Raw genomic sequence first — 22,796 nt, forward strand, 5'->3', positions numbered from 1 at the left:
TCTCAATTTGTCTCAGTAGTTTGTCCTGCATAGTCCTTCTGAGATTGGGTTTCAGGAAATCCAAGCATAAGCACAAGGGACAACCCTGGATATCCAAGGAGGAAATTGGCGAGCTTTTGATTCAGTGTCAGTGTAGAGTGTTCTGTTGCTATTCTTCTTCAGAATCCGGATAAAACTTTCTGCCAAGCCATTTGTAGCTGGGTGATACGATACAAATGTAATATGTCTTATTCCATTCATTTTCAGCAATAACTGACACTGTTTTGCAGCTAACTGTGGTCTATTGTTACTGACTAAGTGTTCTGGAACACTAGTCCCTGAGAAGAGGCTTCTCAACACTTCATGGAGGCTTCTCAACACTGTCGTGGAGGCTATTGGGAACACTTCTGGCCACTTTCTAACTGCATCCATTGCTACGGAAAAACTTGTATCAATGAATGGTCCAGCAAAATCCACATGAATCCCCTGCCAGGGCAAAGCAGGTCATTCCCAGGGATGGAGAGGTGCTGCTGTTGGCATCTTCTGGACATGTTGGCATCCCAAACAGTGTGTGGCAAGCTCCTTGATGTGCTAATCTATCCCAGGCCACCATACAAAATTTAGAGCTAATGCCTTCATTTTGCTCACATCCAGACGACCACGTATAGCTCCTCTGGCACTTTAGCTCTCAGCTTAGATGGTACAATAACTCTCAACCCCTTTCGATTTGCATTAGGGCAAATATGTTATGAGGAGTGTCCTCTTTTGTAAATTTTTCAGGTATCTCATTTTCCAAGAGTAAACAGGACAACCCATCAGCATTTTTATGATTAGTTCCTCTTGAATTTGATCCTGTAATCGTATCTTCCAAGAAATAGAGCCCATTCCTTCATTTGTACTGCTGCTGTTAGTGGAACACCCTTCTGCTGTTAACACATCACCCATCCATACCAGCTTCACCCATCTATACCAGAGGTTTAGATGCTCTAACTCTCTGGAGTATGGATAGCTGGCATAGCTCCTTTAAGGATTCAGGATTGTCCCACTAATTGGCGGTCATGTTTTGGCACCAAGGACTGAGCATTTAAGGAGCACCTGAACTGAGGTTTGGTGCTCAATTGGAAGCCTACTTGCGATTTTGTCTATGTTTGTTTCAAGCTCAATTTCTTGATTCAGTTTGAAACCATGTCTCAATCCTAGTCTCAGAGACTCCAGCATTTGGGTCCAAGCCATTCTCGTCAAGTACTCTCGTCACATCTGTGGATTGAAAATGGACACCAGTGGTTGCTGATCAGTATTGATGGTAAACTATCTCCCATACAAGTACTGGTTGCAACATTTTACATCCCAAAGTACAGTTGTGGCCTTTCTACCAATCTGTGCATAATTTTTCTCTGCAGTGGTAAGGAAATGTGATGCAATGGCTATGAGGCATCAAGTCCATCACTCATAACATATGATGTCACTGCACCTATACCATAAAGCAAGGCATCACAGGCAAACTTCCCTGGATGATGTGTATCATTGTGTGTGAGTACAGTTTTTACTATCATCATTTCCTTTGTCTTTTGGAAAGCCACCTCACATTGCTTTGTCCATTGGCATTCCTTCCTGATCTGTAGTAATGAGGTCAATGGGGTAGAGCATAGTAGCAAGATTTTCAGGAACCTGTTATAGTAATTGACACATCCTAAAAAGGATCACAACTGTGACACATTCTTTGGCCTTGGGACATCCACCACTGCTTGAATTTTCTGAGCACACTTCTTTAAAACTTGCGCGTCAATGGTGTGAAGACAGTAAGTGATGATTAGTTTAAAGAATTCACAATTGTTGCATTGTGCTCTGAGCCCATAACCTTCTAATCATCTGTCTTGAGATTTTGGAGATGTTCCTTGTCATCCTTACTGCAAACAATGATGTCATCCAGGTAACATTGATGTCATCCTGGAAACACTGATGTCATCCTGGGAAGCCTTGCAACATGTGGTCCATAGCTTTCTGCCAGAATGCAGGTTCAGATATTACTCCTAAATTAAGCCTATTATAGTGATTAAAGCCCTTTGAGTGTTTATGGTGAGAAACACTTTGGACTCCTCTTCCATCTTCATCTGTAGGTAGGCCTCAGCTATATCCACTTTGCTGAAGTGCTTCCCTCCAGAAAGGTTTGTCAAGATATACTCTGTCCTGCTCCTTGTTGACTCCATTGCAGGGGATGTGGCATGCAAATAGTGGATGGATCTCCAATCAAGTTGTAGTTGTCTTAGCCAGTCATGGCCCACAATGCTGGTCCTCCTGTTTTTACCACATACAAGCCCAATGTGGCTTGTTGGTTGTTGTGTTTCATTGTTATGAAAGTCATTCCATTTTGGAGACATCTGATTTGCAACATTTTAGCGTTGACTTCTCTCATAGCTAGGAGGGCGATCTTGTTTAAATGGAATGTTGTCATTCTGCCTACTCACGCTCAATGGTTACGTGATGTTATGTCATGCTTAAATTTAGAGAAGATTCATTGTTCCATTTCTAAATCTAGCCAAGACTTTCAAACATTGTGGAGACCATTTTTGAACTATTTTCCAAACCTTTGACTTGCTGTTAAAGCACAGGTGGTGGCTAATAACATATTTCACTTTATGATAAGGATTTTTTTTCCTTTTTACTTTCTTTACCAAACCACCTTGATCTTGGTAGTGGGTTTAGATTTTTTTTCTGTATAATAAAATTATTACATTTCAACATTACGATTTAATTTAATTTACATGAATATAGGGTAATGTGATTGCAAGTGTGATTCTAATATAATGTATTTGGTATTATTTTATCTTTTTTTGATTTATAATATATATCTTCTTGTACTCTATTCTTATATGTAGAAACTAATAAAAATATTGAAAGAGAAAGTCATTCCCACAGAAGTAATTATTTTCTCCTCTTCCTAGAGGAGAAAATAATTACTCTTTCTAGAGATGCTGCCTGGCCTACTGCGTTCACCAGCAACTTTGATGTGTGTTGCTATTTTCTCCAGTGTAAGTTCTTAGTTGAATAACTGTAGGCTCCAGTTCAGTATCTTTGAAATGCTGTTCAAACTCATTTTATGTAACGACTGAAAAAGCCAAGCCATTGTCCAATTCCACATTAATTAATTTGCCATTCACTTCTGGTGTAAGCCATATTGCTTGTTTCTTGTCAGTTTTCACACAGTAGATCTGAAGACTACCTAGTCCTGTGTCACTCTCATCATTGTCAGAATTTTCATCAACGGCATGCAGATTAGTGCTTTTTTTGAAACTGCAACTTAACGTTTTATCTTTTTGTTGTCCCTGTGTAGTCCATTTATTTCTGTCTGCCTGATGGGCTCTTTGTATGTGTCCTACTTTGTTGCATTTTCTGCAAGTTTTGCCTTTAAACCTGAATTCGTCTGGTGTATGTGAACTCTTCTGCAACTGTAACACTATTTGTTTGGTCAGGCAGGATTCTGTTTAGACATTACAATTTTGTTCATGATCACTTTTATTCCGACTGCAACTCAATTGAGCCTCTGGCTGCTGTTTCCATTAATATGGTGATTTCAACTGCTCTTTTAAATGCGAGCTGTACTTCAGTTAAGGGCCTTCTCTGAATGCTTTCTTATAAGATTCCATTAAATAAACAATCTCTCAGTGCATCAATTAATCCATCACTGAACTGACAATGCTCAGACATTTATTTCAATTCAGTCACATAAGTTGAAATAGACTCCCCTTCCTTTTGATTCCACTTATGAATCCTAACACTTTCTGCAATCAACAATGGTTTTGGTTCTAAATGTTCTTGTGTTATATTCACAATATCAGCAAAGCTTATTTCTGCTGGTTTGATTGGAGCAGTCAAACTTCTAAGCAAACTGTATTCTTGTCTATCTATTATGCTCAGTACCACTGGCACTCACTTTTCATTGGTTGTTTCATTTGCTTCAACACACTGCTCAATTCATTCAGTGTACATCAGCCAGTTATCTATTGTGCAATTGGGCATGTGCGTCTTTACAATGTAGCCAGCCATTTCTACTTTACTTATTTATGATTATTATCTCCCTTTACTTACTGTTTATGAACCTGTGAATTTAGTCTGTTTTCTGCCTTTTTCAAGCTCGGCCATCTGTCTCTCTTCCTTCCCCATCCCCCACCCCGAAGAAATATGTGCTGCATATTTTAGAAAAAAAAATCAAACATCTTTGTCCCCTTATGAAGAAAAAAAATCCTGCTGTGCTTCACGGGTAGATAGTATTTTTGGGTTCATTTTAAAACTTCTCCATTACCACTGTTATGTTTTGTAACTCCAGGAACTACTCAAAAGAAAAATATGGGAACCCTAGGGATACTCGTGTATTTAATTTTACTTCAGTGAGGCACTCGCATCTGATGTGGTGGTGTACTTCATACATATAATCCATAAGGAATTATGTAAACAAAAAAGAATGATTAATCAAACAATATATTCACAATATTACTCAAATATTACTGGCATATTAAATACACAACAATTCTTAAAGTTAATAAGGACCAGTGATTCTACCTTTATCATTTACTCTAGTCATCAATTCCAACCTACCACCTTACTATTCAACATGTTGGTCCAGCTGTTAATGGCTAAGGGACTGCTGAGTGTTGCCTATTTGTACTATTCAGGGTCCCAACTCAGCCAGTATGTAAAGTTCTGCATTCTTCACTGCCCCTGAGGGGTAGTAAAAAGGATGTCCCGTTCCCTGTCTAGGAGAGGGTCAACTCAAATCTCCTTCCTACTCGTAGTTGCATTACTGAGCTCCATAGGCCCAATTCTCTCTCATAGGTGCTATAGAGACACACGATGAAGTGCAAAGCTTACTTTTGCAAGTGGTCAGAGCTGGCTAGGGAGGGGGATCTGTGTTCTTTGATGGACTGTCAGAAACTTGCTTACTGTGACTGGTGCTAGAAGTGGCCACAAGCTCTTGGCTTGGCAATGTTTAGGTATTGCCTTCCAAAAGTGAAGATCATCATCCACATGTGGCCATTGATTCTTTAACAGCTGCTACTTTGTTTTTAAAAAAAGGTATCAGCACCAGTCACTGTGAGGGTCAGGGAATCCACTTGCACACAGAGTCATAGAATGAGAATCAGAATCTGGTTTTATTATGATTGGCTTAACCTGAGGTGGAATTTGTTGCATTGTGGCAGTACTACAATGCAAAGACATCATTCAGCACAGAAAAAGGTCTGTTGGTCCAACTGATTCATGCTTATCTAAGCTAGTCCAATTTGCCCATGTTTGACTTGCATCCCTCTAAACCATTCCTATCTATGTACCTGCTCAAATGTCCTTTAAATACTGCTAATGCACTTTGTTTAAAAATAGGGGACAAGCTCTCCTCTACAATCACTCTGAGCACCGGTGCCCCACGAGGCTGTGTACTCAGCCCCCTGCTGTATTCACTGTACACCCATGATTGTGTGGCCAAGTTTCCATCGAACTCAATATATAAGTTTGCTGATGACACAACAATTGTAGGCCGTATCTCGGGTAATGATGAGTTTGAGTACAGAGAGGAAATTAAGAACCTGGTGGCATGGTGCGAAGACAATAACCTATCCCTCAATGTTGGTTGTTGACTTCAGAAGGAGTAGCGGACCACACGACCCAATTGTACACCGGTGGTGCGCAAGTGGAACAGGTCAAAAGCTTTAAGTTCCTCAGCGTCAATATCACAAATGACCTGAGTTGGTCCAACCAAGCAGAGTCCACTGCCAAGAAGGCCCACCAGCACCTTTACTTCTTGAGAAAACTAAAGAAATTTGGTCTGTCCCCTAAAACCCTCACTAATTTTTATAGATGCACCATAGAAAGCATTCTTCTAGGGTGCATCACAACCTGGTATGGAAGTTCTCCTGTCCAAGACCGGAAGAAGCTGCAGAAGATCGTGAACACGGCACAGCACATCACACAAACCAATCTTCCGTCCTTGGACTCACTTTACACACCAGGCTGTTGGAGCAGTGCTGCCAGGATAATCAAGGACACGATCCACCCAGCCAACACACCTTTCGTCCCTCTTCCATCCGGGAGAAGGCTCAGGAGCTTGAAGACTCGTACGGCCAGATTTGGGAATAGCTTCTTTCCAACTGTGATAAGACTGCTGAACAGATCTTGACCCGGATCTGGGCCGTACCCTCCAAATATCCGGACCTGCCTCTCAGTTTATTTGTACTACCTTACTTTCTATTTTTCTAATTTTTCTATTTATGAGTTATAATTTAAATTTTTTATGTTTACTATCGATTTGTAATTCAGGGAGCGGGAAGCGCAGAATCAAATATCGCTATGATGATTGTATGTTCTATTATCAATTGTTTGGCGACAATAAAGTATAAAGTATAAAGTATTTTCTCTAGCAGCTTGTTCCATTACCCACCACCCTCTGTGTTTAAAAACTGCCCTTCAGGTACCTAATAAATCTTTTCCCTCTCATCATAAACTTGTATGCTCTAGTTCTTGATTCCCCAACCCTGCTTAAAAAAAAAAGATGGCATGCATTCACTCTGTGTATGTCCCCCATGATTTTATACATCTTATGGCTGATGTATACTGAATGAATTGAGCAGTATTTTGAAGCAAAAGAAACAGCCAATGAAAAGCGAGTTGCAGTGGCACTGAGTATAATAGATGGATGAGAATGAAGTTTGCTTAGGAGTTTGACTGCTCCAACCAAACCAGCTGAAATGAGCTTTGCTGATATTGTGAAATATAACACGATATTTTTCTTTGAAATCATCCCTCAGATTCCTGCATTCCAAGGAATAAAAGTCCCAGCCTGCCCAATCTCTCTCTGTATCCCATTCCCTTGAATCCTGGCAACATCCTTGCAAATCTTTTATGCAACTTTGAGAGTTTATTGACACTTTTCCTGCAGCAGGATGAGCATAACACTCCAAATGCAGCCTCATCAACATCTTGTACATGTGCAGGTTATCATGGTGTCAGTCACTGGTACTAGGAAGGGCTGGTGTCTACTGAGTGAGGACTATTGTCAGCAAGTTTATTAATTCAGTAGAAATTTCCCCCTGATTTGTACAGATGTGAGAGACGGTGACCATTGAGTGGTGTTGGCTGTTAACTCACCTGGTCTCCAGCACCAATGTTTTCCTCGTGTCTGTCTAGATGGACTCCCTGTGCAATATCCGGAGACTGCTGCTCCAATGCAACCAGCACGTTGCATGTCTTGTAGTCAAAACCTGTACACAGGCAAACATGACCACACTGTTACAAAGCAGAGAGAGGAACTTGAATTCATGACCATGCCTTTCCTTTTCATGCTGATGCATTGCAATTTCCAGGAACAATAATTACTCCGCTGAGGTAGCACAATAATTGAAACCTCCACAGACAGTAGGCTGTCAATTTGTACTTGAAAATTACTTTGCCTGTAACAACCCAAGACAAGCAAGAGCTACAACAAGATGCTGGAGAAACTCAACAAGTCAGACAGCATCTGCGTGGCCAGATAAACAGTTGATGCTTGGGATTGAGACTGATCATTTGGCCTTGCTGAGTTCCTTGGTCTTCTGCAGAATCTTGGGTATCAATATTTTTACAAACTCGAAGTTCAAAGAAGGAAAAGGAGCTTCAATGAGTTCTTCTCCAGTTCGATCTATTGATGGTGAGTAAACTGACACCAATGCTCACTAAATAATTGGATGCGCTTTTCTTTTGTGTAGGAGCACTGTTGAGCTCCTGGCCGTATACACTGCTGATTTCCAACAGCGAGCAACAGGAGGAATCACTTCCCACTTGCACACCTGGGCAAGTTACTGATGTCAGTGATTTAGACAGGGATTGGAATCAGTGGTCACTGAGTCATTGAGGAAGGAGAGTGCTGTGATGAGCCGGTGGGTGGTTTTTGCAGGAGTCCATGAGTAGAATCACAGAGTCACACAGCTTAGAAATAGGCAATAGTTTAGGAACAGCTTCTTCCCCGCCTGCCCCGTATCAGATTTCTGAATGGACAACGGGCCACCCCATGAACTACCTCACTACTTTCGCACCTCTTGCACTACTTATTCAATTTTTAATATTTCGTACTGTAATTTATATTATTTTTGTGTGCTGCACAGTACTGCAGCCACAAAGCAACAACTTTCACAGCGTATGCCAGTGATAATATACCTGGTTCTGATTCATTCAACTCATCAGGTCTGTGCTGATCTCTGGGCACCCATCCACATTAATCCCATTTTCCAGCACTTGACCTATGGCCTTCAACACCTGGGAGATTCAGATGCTTCCAAATGGATGGCTCAGTAGTGTAGCGGTTAGTGCAATGCTTCACAGTGCCAACGATTACTGATCGGGGTTCAATTCCCGCTGCTGCCTAAAAGAAGTTCTATACATTCTGGCCGTGACTATGTGGGTTCCCCTGGGTGCTCCAGTTTTCTTTCATATTCCAAAGAGGCACTGCTAGGGTGAGGGTGACTGAACCGTGGGCATGCTATGTTGAAGCCAGAAGCATGGCGATACTTGCAGGCTGCCACTAGCGCATACTGTAATTGGACTGTGTGGGTGGTTGATGCAAAAGACACGTCTCACTGTACGTTCCCATCTGCTGTACATGTGACAAATAAAATCTATCATTATCTTTATAAATGTTGTTACCCTGCTTCCATCACTCCCTCAGGCAGTATAATACAGGAACTCACCATTCTCTGGGTGAGAAAGATCTCCCTCAAATCCTCTCTAAATCTCTTAGAACTTACTCTTTGAACTTTAGTTTTATCTACCTCTGATATGGGGAAAAATTCCTGCAGTCTCTCCTACACCCCTCATAATTTTAAGCACTTCAATTAGAAACCTTTTTAACATCCTCTGTCTCAGGGAAATCAGACTTGTCCTCTGTGGTCTCTCCTGATAACTGAAACATTTCGTCTCTGACAACAGAGTGGAGACAGCCATTAGTGTCGGGGTCCTGCTGATACCTGTGAGTGAGGACTGGTGTCAGTTAATTTGATAGTTGGAGATTGTATATGAGAAATTCCCCTCCCCCTTGGTTTGGACAGAATGTGTTTAACAGGCTGGATATTTGTGCTGGATCACGAGATCCCTTCTAGGAGAAGAGTGCTGGGGACAGCAGATGCTCCCCTGAATGAGGAGAGTCCTGTGAGCAGCCGTGAGGTTGGGAGAGGCTTGGAGAGAAAGGACTGATGGCACAGAATCAATACGAGCATGGGTCTGGATTTGCATGTGATTCCTCACAAGGCTGAATATCACCGCCCAGGCTCACGCAAAAGGCGGCCAATGTTTTGCAGATGCCCAGAGAACTGTTCCCAGCTGATCCAGCAAACTGAAGCAACACTAGGAATTTTCACAGAGATTAGTAATTCAACAAAATCAATCATACATTGCATGGGAATTACAAAATACTTTAAAATAATGCTTCATTCCCCATGTTATAAAATGATTGGATGAGTTTTCACTGACCTTTAGAACAATTATCGTATCCGATGTACTGGATTGTGTTCCTCACCACTCTCTGGTAATCAACTATCGCTCGAGAGGTGATCTCACCACATAACAGCACCATTCCAGTCTTGCAGACCGTCTCTGGGGAAACAAGGCAGAAATGCCTTTGAGCTTGGAGGTTGATATGATGTCATTTTACCTTGTTTCAATTGAGAGGCAAACTGCAAACTCCTGGGACGGAGAATGCTTCGATATGGGTGTCCAGTGTCAGCATCAAGCAAAGCTGGTCAGGATAGAGGCAGCAGTGACTCCTAAAATGGTGAGGAAAACATTCTTACCAATCACTGGGGAAAGAGATTCACCCTGAATATCTCACTGGACTTATTAGGGACTGCTTCTGTTTTTACTTTCTGAAAACATTTTCTCACTGATTGCTCTACTGATGCCTTCATAATTCCATAGTCATGCCATTTTCTCAATTTCAGAAAAAAGTCTATTCATTTGGTAGGGCTGAGTTCCAATAAAAGGGCATCTCACCAATTAGAAATTATCCAATCCTTCCTCATTGCAGTAGCCAAGGGTTTGAAAGCACACACTGTACTAGACAGATAGGGGTGCGGACCACTCACCACACGCCACCTTGGCGTCGGGGTCCTGCTGCAAGTGGGCATCGAGCACGGCATCACTGATCTGGTCACAGATTTTGTCTGAAAGAGAGGAGGAGAGAGCTTAGACGCCTGCAACTGGCAGCAGCCTTGGAAGGAGCAAGAGGCATAGCAGTTAGTGTATCGCAGTGTAGAGCGGAGTAAGATTGAGGTTCGATTCCCACTGCTGTCGGTAAGGAGTTTGTACGTTCTCCCCATGACCACGTGTGTTTCCTCCCTCAGTCCAAAGATGACGGTTGGGGTTAGTGAGCTGTGGGCGAACTAGGACGGTACTGGAAGCATGGCGACTATTTGGGCTGCCCAGGGAAAATCCTCATTGATTTGATTTGACACAGGTGACATATTTCACTGTGGGTTTCGATGTACATGTGACAAATAAAGCTAATTTTCATTACCAGCAGACTGGTGGGATCGACATCCCAAGTAATAGATGTACCGATTTATAAGACCGTTAGATATTGGAATGGAATTAGGCTATTCGGCCCATTGAGTCTGTTCCAACATTTGATCATGCCTGATCCTTTTCCCTCTCAAACCCATTGCCCTGCCGTCTCCCCGTAACTTTTCAGGCTGTGACTTATTAAGAGTCCATTGAATACACTCAATGAACTGGCCTCCACAGCCACGTCAACAAATTCCACAGTTTACTATCTCCTGGTTAATGAAATCGCTCCTCATCTTCGCTATAAATGGATGTCCCTCTAGTCTGAGGCTGTGACCTCTGGTTCTAGACCACACCACTATAGGAACCATCCTCTCCTATCCACTCTATCTAAGCCTTTCAATATTGCATAGGTTTCATTGATATCCCCCCATCATTCTTCTGAATTCCAGTAAGTTATAAGTCCAGAGCCGTCAAACACTCCTCATATGATAAGCCTTTCAATCCCAGAGTCATTTTCATCTACCTCCTTTGAACCTTCTCCAGTATCGACACATCCTTTCTTAGATAAGGGGCCTAAAACTGCTCACATACTCCAAGTGAGGCTTCACCGCCTCAGCGTCACATCATTGCTTTTATATTCTAGTCCTCTTGAAATGAACACTAACATCACATTTACCTTCCTCACCACAGACTCAACCTACAAATTAACCTTTAGTAAATCCTGCATAAGGACTCCCAAGTCCCTTTGCACCTCAGATTTTTGTATTTTCTCTCCATTTAGAAAATAGTCAACTCTTTCAATTCTTCTATCAAAGTGCATGACCATATACTTCCCGACATTGCATTCCATCTGCCATTTCTTTGCCCATTCTCCTAATCTGTCTAAGTCCTGCTGTAGCCCTTGTAAGACCATAAGATATAGGAGTAGAATTAGGCCATTTGGCCCATCGAGTCTGCTCCACCATTTCATCATGGCTGATACACTTTTCCTCTCAGCCCCAATCTCCTGCCTTCCACCCGTATCCCTTCATGCCCTGACCAATTAGGAATCTATCATCCTCTGCCTTAAATATATATATAAATACTTGGCCTCCACAGCTGCCATGGCAAAGAATTCCATAGGTTCATCACTCTTTGGCTGAAGAAGTTCTTCCTCATCTCCTTCCTAAAAGGATGCCCCTCTATTCTGAAACTATGTTCTCTGGTCTTTGACTCTCCCACCGTTGGAAACATCCTCTTCACATTTACTCTATCAAAGCCTTTCACCATTCGATAGATTTCAATGAGGCCACCCCTCACTCTTCTGAATCCCAGTGAATACAGGTCCAGAGCCATCAAACGCTCTTCATATCACAAGCCGTTTAATCCTGGAATCATTTTCGTGAAACTCCTTTGAAGCCTCTCCAGTTTCAGAACATTCTTTCTAAGGGGCCTAAAACTGCACAAAAAACTCCAAGTGAGACTTCACCAATGCTTTATAAAGTTTCAACATTACATCCTTGCTTTTATATTCTAGTCCTCTCAAAGTGAATACTAACACTGCATTTGCCTTCCTCGCCATTGACTCAACCCGTGATTTTTAACTCCATTTCGCCAATTAAAGCGATGAGAGAGATTGAAATATTGAGGCAAATGCGGAAGTTTGGAGATTGTTTGGGTGCTTCGGCACTCTGTAGTCTCCAAGAGGTTTCCGGGAGGCAGACACAGTGTGTACAAACCTTACAGCAGGCAGGCTGCGGAATGGGGTGCGAGCTGATGCTTGACTCCATTTCGCCAATTATAGCTTTCATTGTTTGCTGATAAAATCAGCAAGTGAGATTGAAACATCAAGGTGAATACAGAGGGTGAGCACCAGTTGCCTGCCAGGGGATCACTCTGCTTCGCTACTGGGAGAGATAAGAGCCTACTGCTGTGTCTGGAGAATGTTCCCCAGGTTTTCTGCATTTTGGATGTGGACTTGGACTATAGACTTCTTTTCATCTTAGTTTTGTTTGTTTTCTGTGTTTCTCACCTGATCTTTCTCTCTTTTTTGCGCTGTGGGTGGTGGTAGTGGGGGGGTGGGGGAAATTTGGGGTTTGATTGTTCTGTTTTGTTTGTTTTTTTGTGCGGGAGGAGGGATTTGGGGTTTGATGTGCCTGTTCTGTTTTTATTCACTTTTTTGTGCAGTGAGGGGGGGATTTGGGAGGGAGGGCGTTGATGATCATGCTGCCTTTCTTTTCTTTTCTTTCTTGGTTTCATGGCTACCCGGAGAAGAAGAATATCAGAGTTGAATACTTTGATAATAAATAAACCTTTGAAGTTAACCTACGGGGAATCCTGCACGAGAACTCCCAAGTCCCTTCGCATCTCAGGTTTCTGAATTTTTTCCCCATTTAGAAAACGGTCTACTCTTTTATTTCTTCTACCAAAGAGCTTGAACATACACTTCCTGACACTGTATTCCATCTGCCATTTCTTTGTCCGTTCTCCTAATCTGTCTTGGTCCTTCTGCAGCCTCCCTACCTCCCCTCCACCTATCTTTGTATTATCCGCAGACTTGGCCAAAACGCCATCAATTCTGTTAACCAACTCAATGTCATACAACGTAAAAAGAAGCGGCCTCAACACAAACCCCTGTGGAACAGCACTGGACACTGGCAGCCAATCAGAAAAGGCTCCCTTTATTCCCTCTCTTTGCCTCCTGCCTACAAGCCAATACTCTACATGTCCCAATATCTTTCCTGTAATCTCGTGGGCTCTTATCTTGCTGTGCAGCTCATGTGTGTCATCTTGTCAAAGGCCTTTTGAAAATCCAAGCACACAACATTCACCAATTCTCCTTTGTCTATTCTGTAGTGGTAAGACTGCTGATCTGAGTTCCAGCAGAGAATGCGGCTGTTCTCTTTGGGGAAACAGCAGAGATGGAGTAAGCTGCAGAATGTAGGAGTATATTCCTTATCAATTTAATACATAAAATGGAGGTGGTCCTCCTGCTGCTAGCATAGAGCTGGATGATGAGTTGTTCCCAGGTTTAAGTCCAGCCTCTGCCATCCACCCCAACACACAGATTCAAATCTGAGACTGCTTTACCAGGTCTCAGGTTTCTCAGCAATAGAACTTCATGTTTAGACCAAAGGCGGTGGTGGGGGGGCGGGGGGTGCGGTATTGTGTGTGTGTGTGTGTGTGTGTGTGTGTGTGTGTGTGTGTGTAATTGGTTTAATTCTGTTCCACTATAAAGAGATCAGGAGCAGATAACCATGGACGGCCTTCCTTCCCTGGGCCCAGGGTTGAATCTTTGTAGGACAGAGAATAATTTGTGTCCTTAGGAATGTACACATTTCTAGGAAAAATCAAACTTCGGAAAACTAGTCTGACTTGACTCCTTACAAAGGTATGACATAGGATCGGAAGTTGTAGAATCCTTGTGGATAGAGTCAAGAAGCTGCAAGGGTGAAAAAAAAAAATCCCCTGATAGGGATTATGTACATGCCACCGAATAGTAGCCAGGATGGAAGATATAAATTTCAACGGGAAATAGAAAAGGCATGTAATAAACATAATATTATGATAATCATGGAAAATTTCAATACGCAGGTATGTTGGGAAAATCATATTGGTGTGGGTTCCAAAGAAAGGGAATTTGTAGAATGCCATTGAGGTGGCTTATTAGAGCAGCTTGTAGTTAGCTCACCAGGGGAAAAACAATTCTGGATTAGGTGTCGTGTAATGAACCAGATTTGACTAGAGAGCTTAAGGTAAAGGAACTTTTGGGAGACAGTGATCATAATATGATATGATCAGTTTTAGAGGGAGAAGCTGAAGATGTATCAGTATTGCAGTGGAGTACAGGGAATTACAGAGGTATGAGAGGCCTAAGTTGATAGGAAGGGGTCTCCAGAAGCGGTGGCAGCAGCGTAAGAATGGCGAGAGTTTCTGCAGGCAATTCAGATAGATACATCCCACAGATGAAGAAGTAATCTAAAAGGGTGGGTGAGGCAACCATTACTGACAGGGGAAGTCAAAGCCAGCATAAAAGCCAAAGAGAAGGCATATAATATAGCAAACATTAGTGGGAAGCTAGAGGACTGAGGAGTTTTTAAAAAACAACAGAAGGCAACTAAAAATAAACTTAAGGAGAGAAAAGAAGAAATACGAAGGTAAGCTAGCCAAAAATCTCAGAGCATACCAAAAGTTTTGTCAGATATGTAAAGAGTAAAAGAGATCTTGAGTGGATATTGGATTGCTGGAAAATGATATTGGAGAGGTAGTAATAGGGGACAGAGAAATAGTGCATACACTTATTAAGTATTTTGCATCAGTCTTCATTGTGGAAAACACTAGCAGAATGCCAGAAATTTGAGAGTGCTAGGGTAGAAGTGAGTGTAGTTGATCTTACGAAGGAGAAGGTGCCTGGGAAGTTGAAAGGTCTGAAGATAGACGTGTCACCTGAACCAGATGGACTACACCCCAGGGTTCTGAAGGAGGTAGCTGAAGAGACTGGGGAGGCATTAGTAATGATCTTTCAAGAACCACTAGATTCTGGAATGGTTCCAGAGAACTGGAAAATTGCAAATGTCACTTCACTCTTTAAGAAGGGAGGGATGCAGAAGAAATTATAGCCCTCTTAGTTATTAAGGATGAGGTTTTGGAGGCACATGATAAAAAAGGCCAAAGTCAGCATGGTTTCCTGATGGGTAGATCTTGTCAGGCAATTCTGTTGGAATTCATTAATGAAGTAACTGATAGGAAAGACAAAGGAGGGTCAGTGGATGTTGCTTACTTGGATTTTCAAAAGGCTTTTGACAAGATGCCACACATGAGGCTGCTAAGCAAGATAAGAACCCGTGGTATTAAAGAGAAGATACTAGAATGGATAGAACATTAGCTGATTGGCAGAAGGCAAAGAGTGAGAATAAAGAGAGCCTTTTCTGACCAGTGGTGTTCCACAGGGGTTAGTGTTGAGGCCACTTCTTTTTATGTTACATGTCAATGATTTGGTTGGCAGAAGTGGCAAATGGAATATAGAGTAGGGAACTATATGGTCATACACTTTGTTAGAAGAAATAAAGGTGCGGATTATTTTCAAAAAAAGGGAGAAAATTCAAAATCAACAATACAAAGGAACTTGGGAGACCTTGTGCAGGATTCCCTAAAGCTTAACTTGCAGGTTGAGTCAATGGTGAGGAAGGTAAATGTAATGTTAGCATTTACTTTGAGAGGACTAGTATATAAAGGCAAGGATATAATGCTGAGACTGCATTGGTTGGACCGTACTTGCAGTATTGTGAACAGATTTGGGCCCCTTATCGAAGAAAAGATCTGCTGGCATTGGGGTGGGTCCAGAGGAGGTTCATGAGCATGAATCCAGGAATGAAAGCGTTAACATACAAGGAGTGTTTGATGGCTCTAAGCCTGTACTCACTGGGGTTTTAAAGAATGGGGAGGGGGTGGGCTCTCATTGAAAGCTATCGAATGTTGAAAGGCTCAGATAGGGTGGATGTGGAGAAGATGTTTCCCATAATGGGGTGTCTAGGCCCAGAGGGCACAGCTTCAGAATAAAGGGATGTTCATTTAGAACGGCGATGAGAAGGAATTTCTTTTGCCAGATGGTGGTGAATCTGTGGAATTCACTGCCATGGACAGCTGTGGAGACCAAGTCATTGAGCATATTTAAAGCAGACATTGAAAGGTTCTTGGTTAGTCAGGGTGTCAAAGGTTACAGGGTTGAGAAGGATAAAAAATAAGCCATGATGGAATGGCAGAGCATGTTGATGGGCTGAGCGGCTTAATTCTGCTTCTACGTTTCATGGACATATGGACTCATTACCAGCTGCCAACCAACTCAAGGCATGCCCATTGGCCCAGTGTCTGGTGGTGCCACATTGACCTAGTGTCACCATCACTCAGAAACTACAGAGGCACTTTTCTGAAAGTGGTGAAGAGATTCTGAAACAAGCAGAACACCCCTATTAATAGACAGCAACATTCCTGGAACTGACAGATCTCATTTCAGAACTCTACATGACAGAAACAGAGTAAGCTTCGAGCAGAACTGCAGCAAGAACCAAAAAAAAAACTACCCAGAGGGAAGTTTTAACCCTTAGGGAGTATGAGGAGTGCATGGGATTTCTCTCAGAGTGCTGAGTTACCAGAGTTCCTGCTTTTGGGTCAAGTCTTCTCTACATTTCCTAACAACATGCGCCATAGATTTAGATATATCTGCCTTGAGGGAAGATTTACTATCTGCCTATCTACACTGCACATAGTTTTATACACTTTTGTCAGCTCCAAGGAAAACCAAACCCATTGAATCCAGCCTCTTCACATACTGAAATGTTCCCTCCCCAGGTAGTATCCCGGTGAATGGTGCTTGCAGCCTGGAGAAGTATGTAGTTCAACTTTGAAGCAAGAGTACACATCATTCTGCGCTTACCCAAACATTTAGTAGGACCGTGCCTAATCATTTATCTTCATCAAATCTCCTGAACAATTCCTATTTCCTTGATTCTCTTGGTGTCCTGTCATCAATCATTATCAGGAATAAAGATTAGCTTTATTTGTCACATATACATTGAAACATACAGTGAGATGCTTCATTTGCATCAACAACCAACATATTCCAAGGATGTGCTGGTGGTGGGGTGCAGCCCACAAGTGTCATCATGCTTCTGACACTGACATAGCATGTCCATAACTTAGTAACCTTAACCCCTCCATTTTTGGATGTGGGAGGAAACAGGACCACCCAGAGGAACTCTCTGCAGCCATGGGGAGAACGTACAGAATCCCTGCATACAGCAAAAGGAATTGAACTTCTGATATTCTGCTCTACACACATTGATAGAAGTGAGGTCAAAACCAAACACTACTGCAGTTGAGACCTCTCCAAAGCCCTGGGAAAATGCAGAGAAAGACTTCCTTTTTCCAACCTCTTTGCTTTAAAACACAACTTACCATCCCTCTTCTTAATTGCTTGTCAGATCTGCAGTATTAGCTTTGTGTCTTATGTCACAGTACCAGAATCACTCGTCACACATGTGTGTATCAGTTTCTGGGCATTCAAAGAAAATTCTACTTTTTACTTTTACAGCAATATTAATAATTTCACATTTTCCCCACAGTATCACCTTTCTTCCCATTGACATGGACTGTCCATGTCTTTTCTCTACCTTCAGAGCTCATTTGACTTGGTATCAGCTGGGCACCTAGATACAATAATGTTATTGATGTAAATTGTGAAAGACTCAGAACTCAGAACTGTCCCTGTGGCTTCCCATCAGGAAAATCCTGATCTATTTATTTCTAGTCTTTCTGTCCTTCTACTAATATACATTGATACATCATTTTTTCTTTGTTAACAAAAGCAGTTATATTGTATCTACTATCTCCCCTCCTAACTGCATCCCCGCAAACTACCACTTTTGTCAATCATAATTTTCATGATTTTCTGAATATTTTTGTATTACAGACTTCATAATGGCTTACAACGTTCCCCTGGTTGGCTGATTTCAATCTAACTGGCTTGTCGGAAAGGTGGACTACAGTGAGAAGACATCGCTGACTTCCAGAAATATTCAAATATCAAAAACTATTTACTCAGAAATATATTTAAATATTCAAAGATATTTAAATATTCAAAACTATTTAAATACACAGACTATATTTAAATATTCAAAACTATTTAAATACACAAAATATATTTAAATATTCAAAACTATTTAAATATTCAAAAACTATTTAAATAAAATTCAAGAATGAAAATTATTAAAGATTTAAAGAATAAGAAAAAAGACACTTAAAAACTATTGAAATCTTTCAACCAAATATAATTAATTCAGTACTTTTGTCCCTAGTGTCAATTCCTCTCCATTGAGCTGAAAGGGAAATTGTTGGTCTAACTCGGAGCAGATTTGGAGGTAGACAGATTACCCAGCATTGGGAAATTGCCACTGCTTCATGTTAAGGCAAGAGTGACCAGCAAGCTTTGACTTCAGTACCTCCACACACAAACGGGGGAAGCCTGATCTCCAATGGGTTTCTACATAGAAATGTGGCAAATTCTGCACAGAGCTTGTCCATCTAAATCTTGTCCTTAGACTGCAATATTATTGTGATGTTCTGCAGATCTGACATTAATTGCTCTCAGATAAAGACGTGCAACTTCTGACAACTTTTACTTACCAGGATGCCCCTCGCCCACTGACTCTGAAGTGAACATGAAAGTCCCTTCATCATGTAGGATATTGTTATGAATGCCATTCATTGGGCAACTCATCTTAAAGGTTAGAAAATGCTGCACTTGTTCTAATTTCAGGGTGATTGCTTTAATGCAGTTGCCTTCAGTCGGATAGTGGGGAAAAGAAAGTCCCTGAGTCCCCTGTATCCAGTGCTATAACTGGATAAACTCCTGCACCTGCTATATAAGGCACAGTTAATGTAATCAACATCATGCCAGTCCCTCAGGGGAGAACAGAGGACGGGACAGTTTCACATCAAGGCAATCAATTACTGTAACCTACAGAGGAAGTACACAGTATTTATTAACTATCATATTACACCCTCACCTACAATTCCTCATAAGCTCCACATGCTTCATAACTTTTGTTAATTGTTTTCGATATTTCAGCCCCCCTCCTAATTTGCTTTTGGAAAGTCCTGCCTGAGGGCTGGTCTCTGATTGACAGACACAGAGGGGTGGGTGGTAGGGGTGCTTTTTTTTTTAGTTAAGCAGACTCGGTGAGATGATGCAATGTATAAATACTGATTGTGTAAAATGTGTTTGGACTGCACCTACTTCTTTCCACATGGTGGCTTTTCAGTGGCATTTCAATACATATTCGCTAGTGCAGAAAAGAATGTCACAGGGAGCTTTTATTGTTAAAAGCTTTGACAGAAACACATGCACATTCTCCACAAAACTTTGAGTTCACTGCCATTATTTCCCGTAGTAGTCCACCTGTTGCATATATTTTATCTAGCAGGTTACACCCTCCTTCTGAATGCCAGCTTGGGAATTTGATGGAAGTCTGTTGAGATTTTCTGCAAATCCCTTTGTGATTATCCCTGTCAGGTCCATGATTTTGCAAGGTTTAGTAGCTTCAGCTTTGAGAAGTGCATTCCTATGGGAGCATTCAAGCTTTAAATATAGGGACAAACTTTACAAGCAAATCAGCAGAAAATATTCATGTAGAAGTCTGCGTTAGTTCAACGTGATGTTTTAATTTCAAGCAGTGTTATACAGTATATTAAATCCAAGAGTTATGATGGCCAAGAACAAGCCTTAGATCTTAAACAGGTGCATGATCATTAGGGTAACTGCTCAAGGCAGTTTGCAAAGTAATGGACTGATGTTATAGAGTGAACAGACACTCATGTTTGTGCCTCGAGATAAAGATGCACAATGCAGTTTATTTCAGGTATAAAGTGAACAAGAATTGATCTTTCTCAGAGTGAAATGCCAAAATGACCACTTCAGGCCATTTTGTTATGGGTCTGGAAATTTGGCCAGGCACAATGTTTTCCGTATGTGACTGATAACATACTCCTTAAGGGGCACACAGGTTGATACACAGATGGATGGTAGGGGTAGGGAGAGCTATGGTCTCAGTGCAGGTTGATGGGAGTGGGCAGATTAAATCATTCGGCATGGACTAGATGGGCCAAAGGTCCTGTTTCTATGCTGCACTTTTCTAAGATTCCATGACCCTATGTCTCTGTATTACTGAAACTCCTGCAGAATGGAAGCAGGCCCTTCATCCACTGTCACCATGCTAACTATCAAACCCCCATTTACCTCAGCTCTTTTTACTCTTCCCATATTCTTAATGACTCTTCCTGCCATATTCCACAACTCAACCTACACACTAGGGCCAATTTACAGCAGCCCAGTCAACCTTGTTTAGTGCTCCTTTGTGTGAGCCGAGGGCTTGAATTAAGTTGTTCTGTAAGTGACTATTGTTGGTCAGTTGTACTTTTCATTAAATACACAGTGGACTGGGACATCTATAAATAAGCCCCTCACTTTTCCCCGAGTTTCCCCTGAGATCCCCTCATCAGACCCAAACATCATTGACCACTCCTTGCCAAAGCCAACAGCCTCACTTCCGATTGCCAGAGATCCTCTCTGATCCTCTGGTTTCAGGATCTCAAATCTACCTCCAAGCTCCATTTCTTCATGATCTTCACACTCATCTAAATCCTCCAACAACCCCCCCATCTTCTTCTGCACACTAACATGATCATCAGCTCCACAGCCAAAACCTGCCAGCTTCTCTCCCCGATACAGTACCTTCAGTAGTTGACCTCTCACATCTCTTGGTCCTGGTGATTGAAAAGTGCAGTGGAAACTACCATGAAAACAGTTGACACAACTCCACTATAGATTGACCCATTCAGCGAAAGAACATTTCATGGGGCAGCATTTAGAACAAAGAAGATTTAGAGACTGGAGGAAAATTAGTAGAGCTACTTCTCGTGAGCACACGGGAAACATGAGTTTTCTCCAGGTGCTCCGGTTTCCTCCCAAATCCCAAAGATATGTGCATCGGTGAGTTAGTTGGCTATTGTAGTTTGCTCCTTGTGTGTTGGTGAGTGGTCATATCTGAGGGGAGAATAAAACAATGGATTGATGTCGGAATAGTGTAAACAGGTGGCTGATGGTCAGCATGGACTGATTCAATAAGTCTATGAAATCAAATGGCCCAAAATTTGAAGAGTAGGATAGAAATCATGAATGCAACAAAAAATTGATATGGGTATGTATTCAATATTAAAGCAATAAACCCTGTCCCTCATCCCTTCAAACTAAAGTTTGAGGGGTAAGCTGTGGAAAGGAGATGTGTTTGAATCATGTGTCACTTTGAGTTTTTATTTTCTGTAGATATTACGTCTTCTCTGCAAGATAACAACCCCACTTGTAATTCAGACCAGCGTGTTTGGAAATCTCATCAGAAACAAATTTTGAATGTTGCACATTGACTTCAGTCAAACAAGCTGAGTGCAAGAAAAATGAGTGAGGTACGCAACACTCCTGCATCAAATCCATCTTCAAAAAAAACTAGCGTAATATTTATTAATGCCACGTTCATTCAACTTTTGTATAACTTTGCATTCTTTGACACACTTTGGGTTGCAATACCTTCCTGAGACTTGAAGTTTGATGACATACCAAACACAATCTGAGTTGACTTGACTTCTTTCTCCAGTGTGGACCTTCTCTGTCCACTCCATCTTAACTACAGCCTTGGCAACTGATGGGCTACACTGTTTTTGGGCCTGCTGGTCACAGCCACAGTGAACTGTTCCAACAATATATCATTCAGCTACCCCTAACCATTGCCAGAAGTTTTCTCATCAGCAGCACTTGAACAGCTTGTCTGAAAGAAGCGTGAATAGATTGGCCTGCTCACCACAACTCTGTGACTCAAAGGCAAATCAGCTCTTGCTCCTTCCAGACTTTGACTTAACATTGGCATCAAGAACCTCAAAACTACAGGACAAGTTCCAATATCTACACCTCCAGTCAACCTCCCTGCCTGTCTCACTCAAACTGTTATATGGATATTAAATGGTCTGCTAGTATGATAAGATGGATTCCTGGCCTCATGATCTACCTCATTATGATCTTGCACGTTATTGTCAACCTGCATTGCACTTTCTCTGTAATTGTTACACTTTATTCTGCACTCTGTTATTATTTTACCTTGTACTTCCTTAATGATTCTTTAAGACTGTTATAGCCAGGAATGGTAATAGGGACAAGCTCCCAATAGCGTGCACTTCTAATAGCCCCTGACAACCAAATCCAGCTACTGGCCTTCATGTGTGGCTTAGCTACCAAGCCCGGCAGAACCATTTTCTACTGGGTTCATCAGATGCAGGGAAGGAGGAGCTTGCTACATGGGCAACAACTTGCTCTCTGTATCGTGCTGCCCAGGCTTGCGTATCTAGACAGCTAGGACACAATATCCATGGTCAACTCTGACTGACGGAGGCCATCACATCACATCACATCTCAATGCACTGGACAATTAATTGATCTGTACAAAGAGTATGCAAGGCAAGCTTTTCACTTTATCTCGGTACATTTGACACTAATAAACAGATTCCAATTCCAAGCAAACATACTGAATGATGTACTAATTTACTGGTGTCATGTTGAGGTATAGATAGAAGATGTAAGCTTTTTATTGACATGGTTGGGCACTGATTGACGCACTAAGAATTGATTGAAGAGCAGCTGTGCTGATTGACAAGTATTGATAGAAGCTGAAGCAATGGCAGAAACTGCTGGTGTGTTGAGGCATCGACTGAGAGGCTGA

General features: G+C 41.8%; 1 protein-coding gene across 1 annotated transcript in view; it reads right to left on the reverse strand.

The window, feature by feature from the left end:
* Window positions 1–18,860, reverse strand: part of LOC134358491 (S-adenosylmethionine synthase-like) — a 49,657-nt gene extending 30,797 nt beyond the window's left edge. Inside the window, exons 1-4 of the mRNA XM_063070754.1 lie at window positions 18,658–18,860; window positions 10,077–10,154; window positions 9,466–9,588; window positions 7,114–7,226 (exon numbers count right to left, since the gene is read on the reverse strand). Of these exons, the coding sequence (XP_062926824.1) occupies window positions 7,114–7,226; window positions 9,466–9,588; window positions 10,077–10,154; window positions 18,658–18,751 (408 nt within the window). The 5' untranslated portion in view covers window positions 18,752–18,860. The remainder of the gene's footprint in view (window positions 1–7,113; window positions 7,227–9,465; window positions 9,589–10,076; window positions 10,155–18,657) is intronic.
* Between the last annotated feature and the right edge of the window lie 3,936 nt (window positions 18,861–22,796).

The sequence above is a fragment of the Mobula hypostoma genome, chromosome 18 (genome assembly GCF_963921235.1).
Source record: "Mobula hypostoma chromosome 18, sMobHyp1.1, whole genome shotgun sequence".
Classification (NCBI taxonomy): domain Eukaryota; kingdom Metazoa; phylum Chordata; class Chondrichthyes; order Myliobatiformes; family Myliobatidae; genus Mobula; species Mobula hypostoma.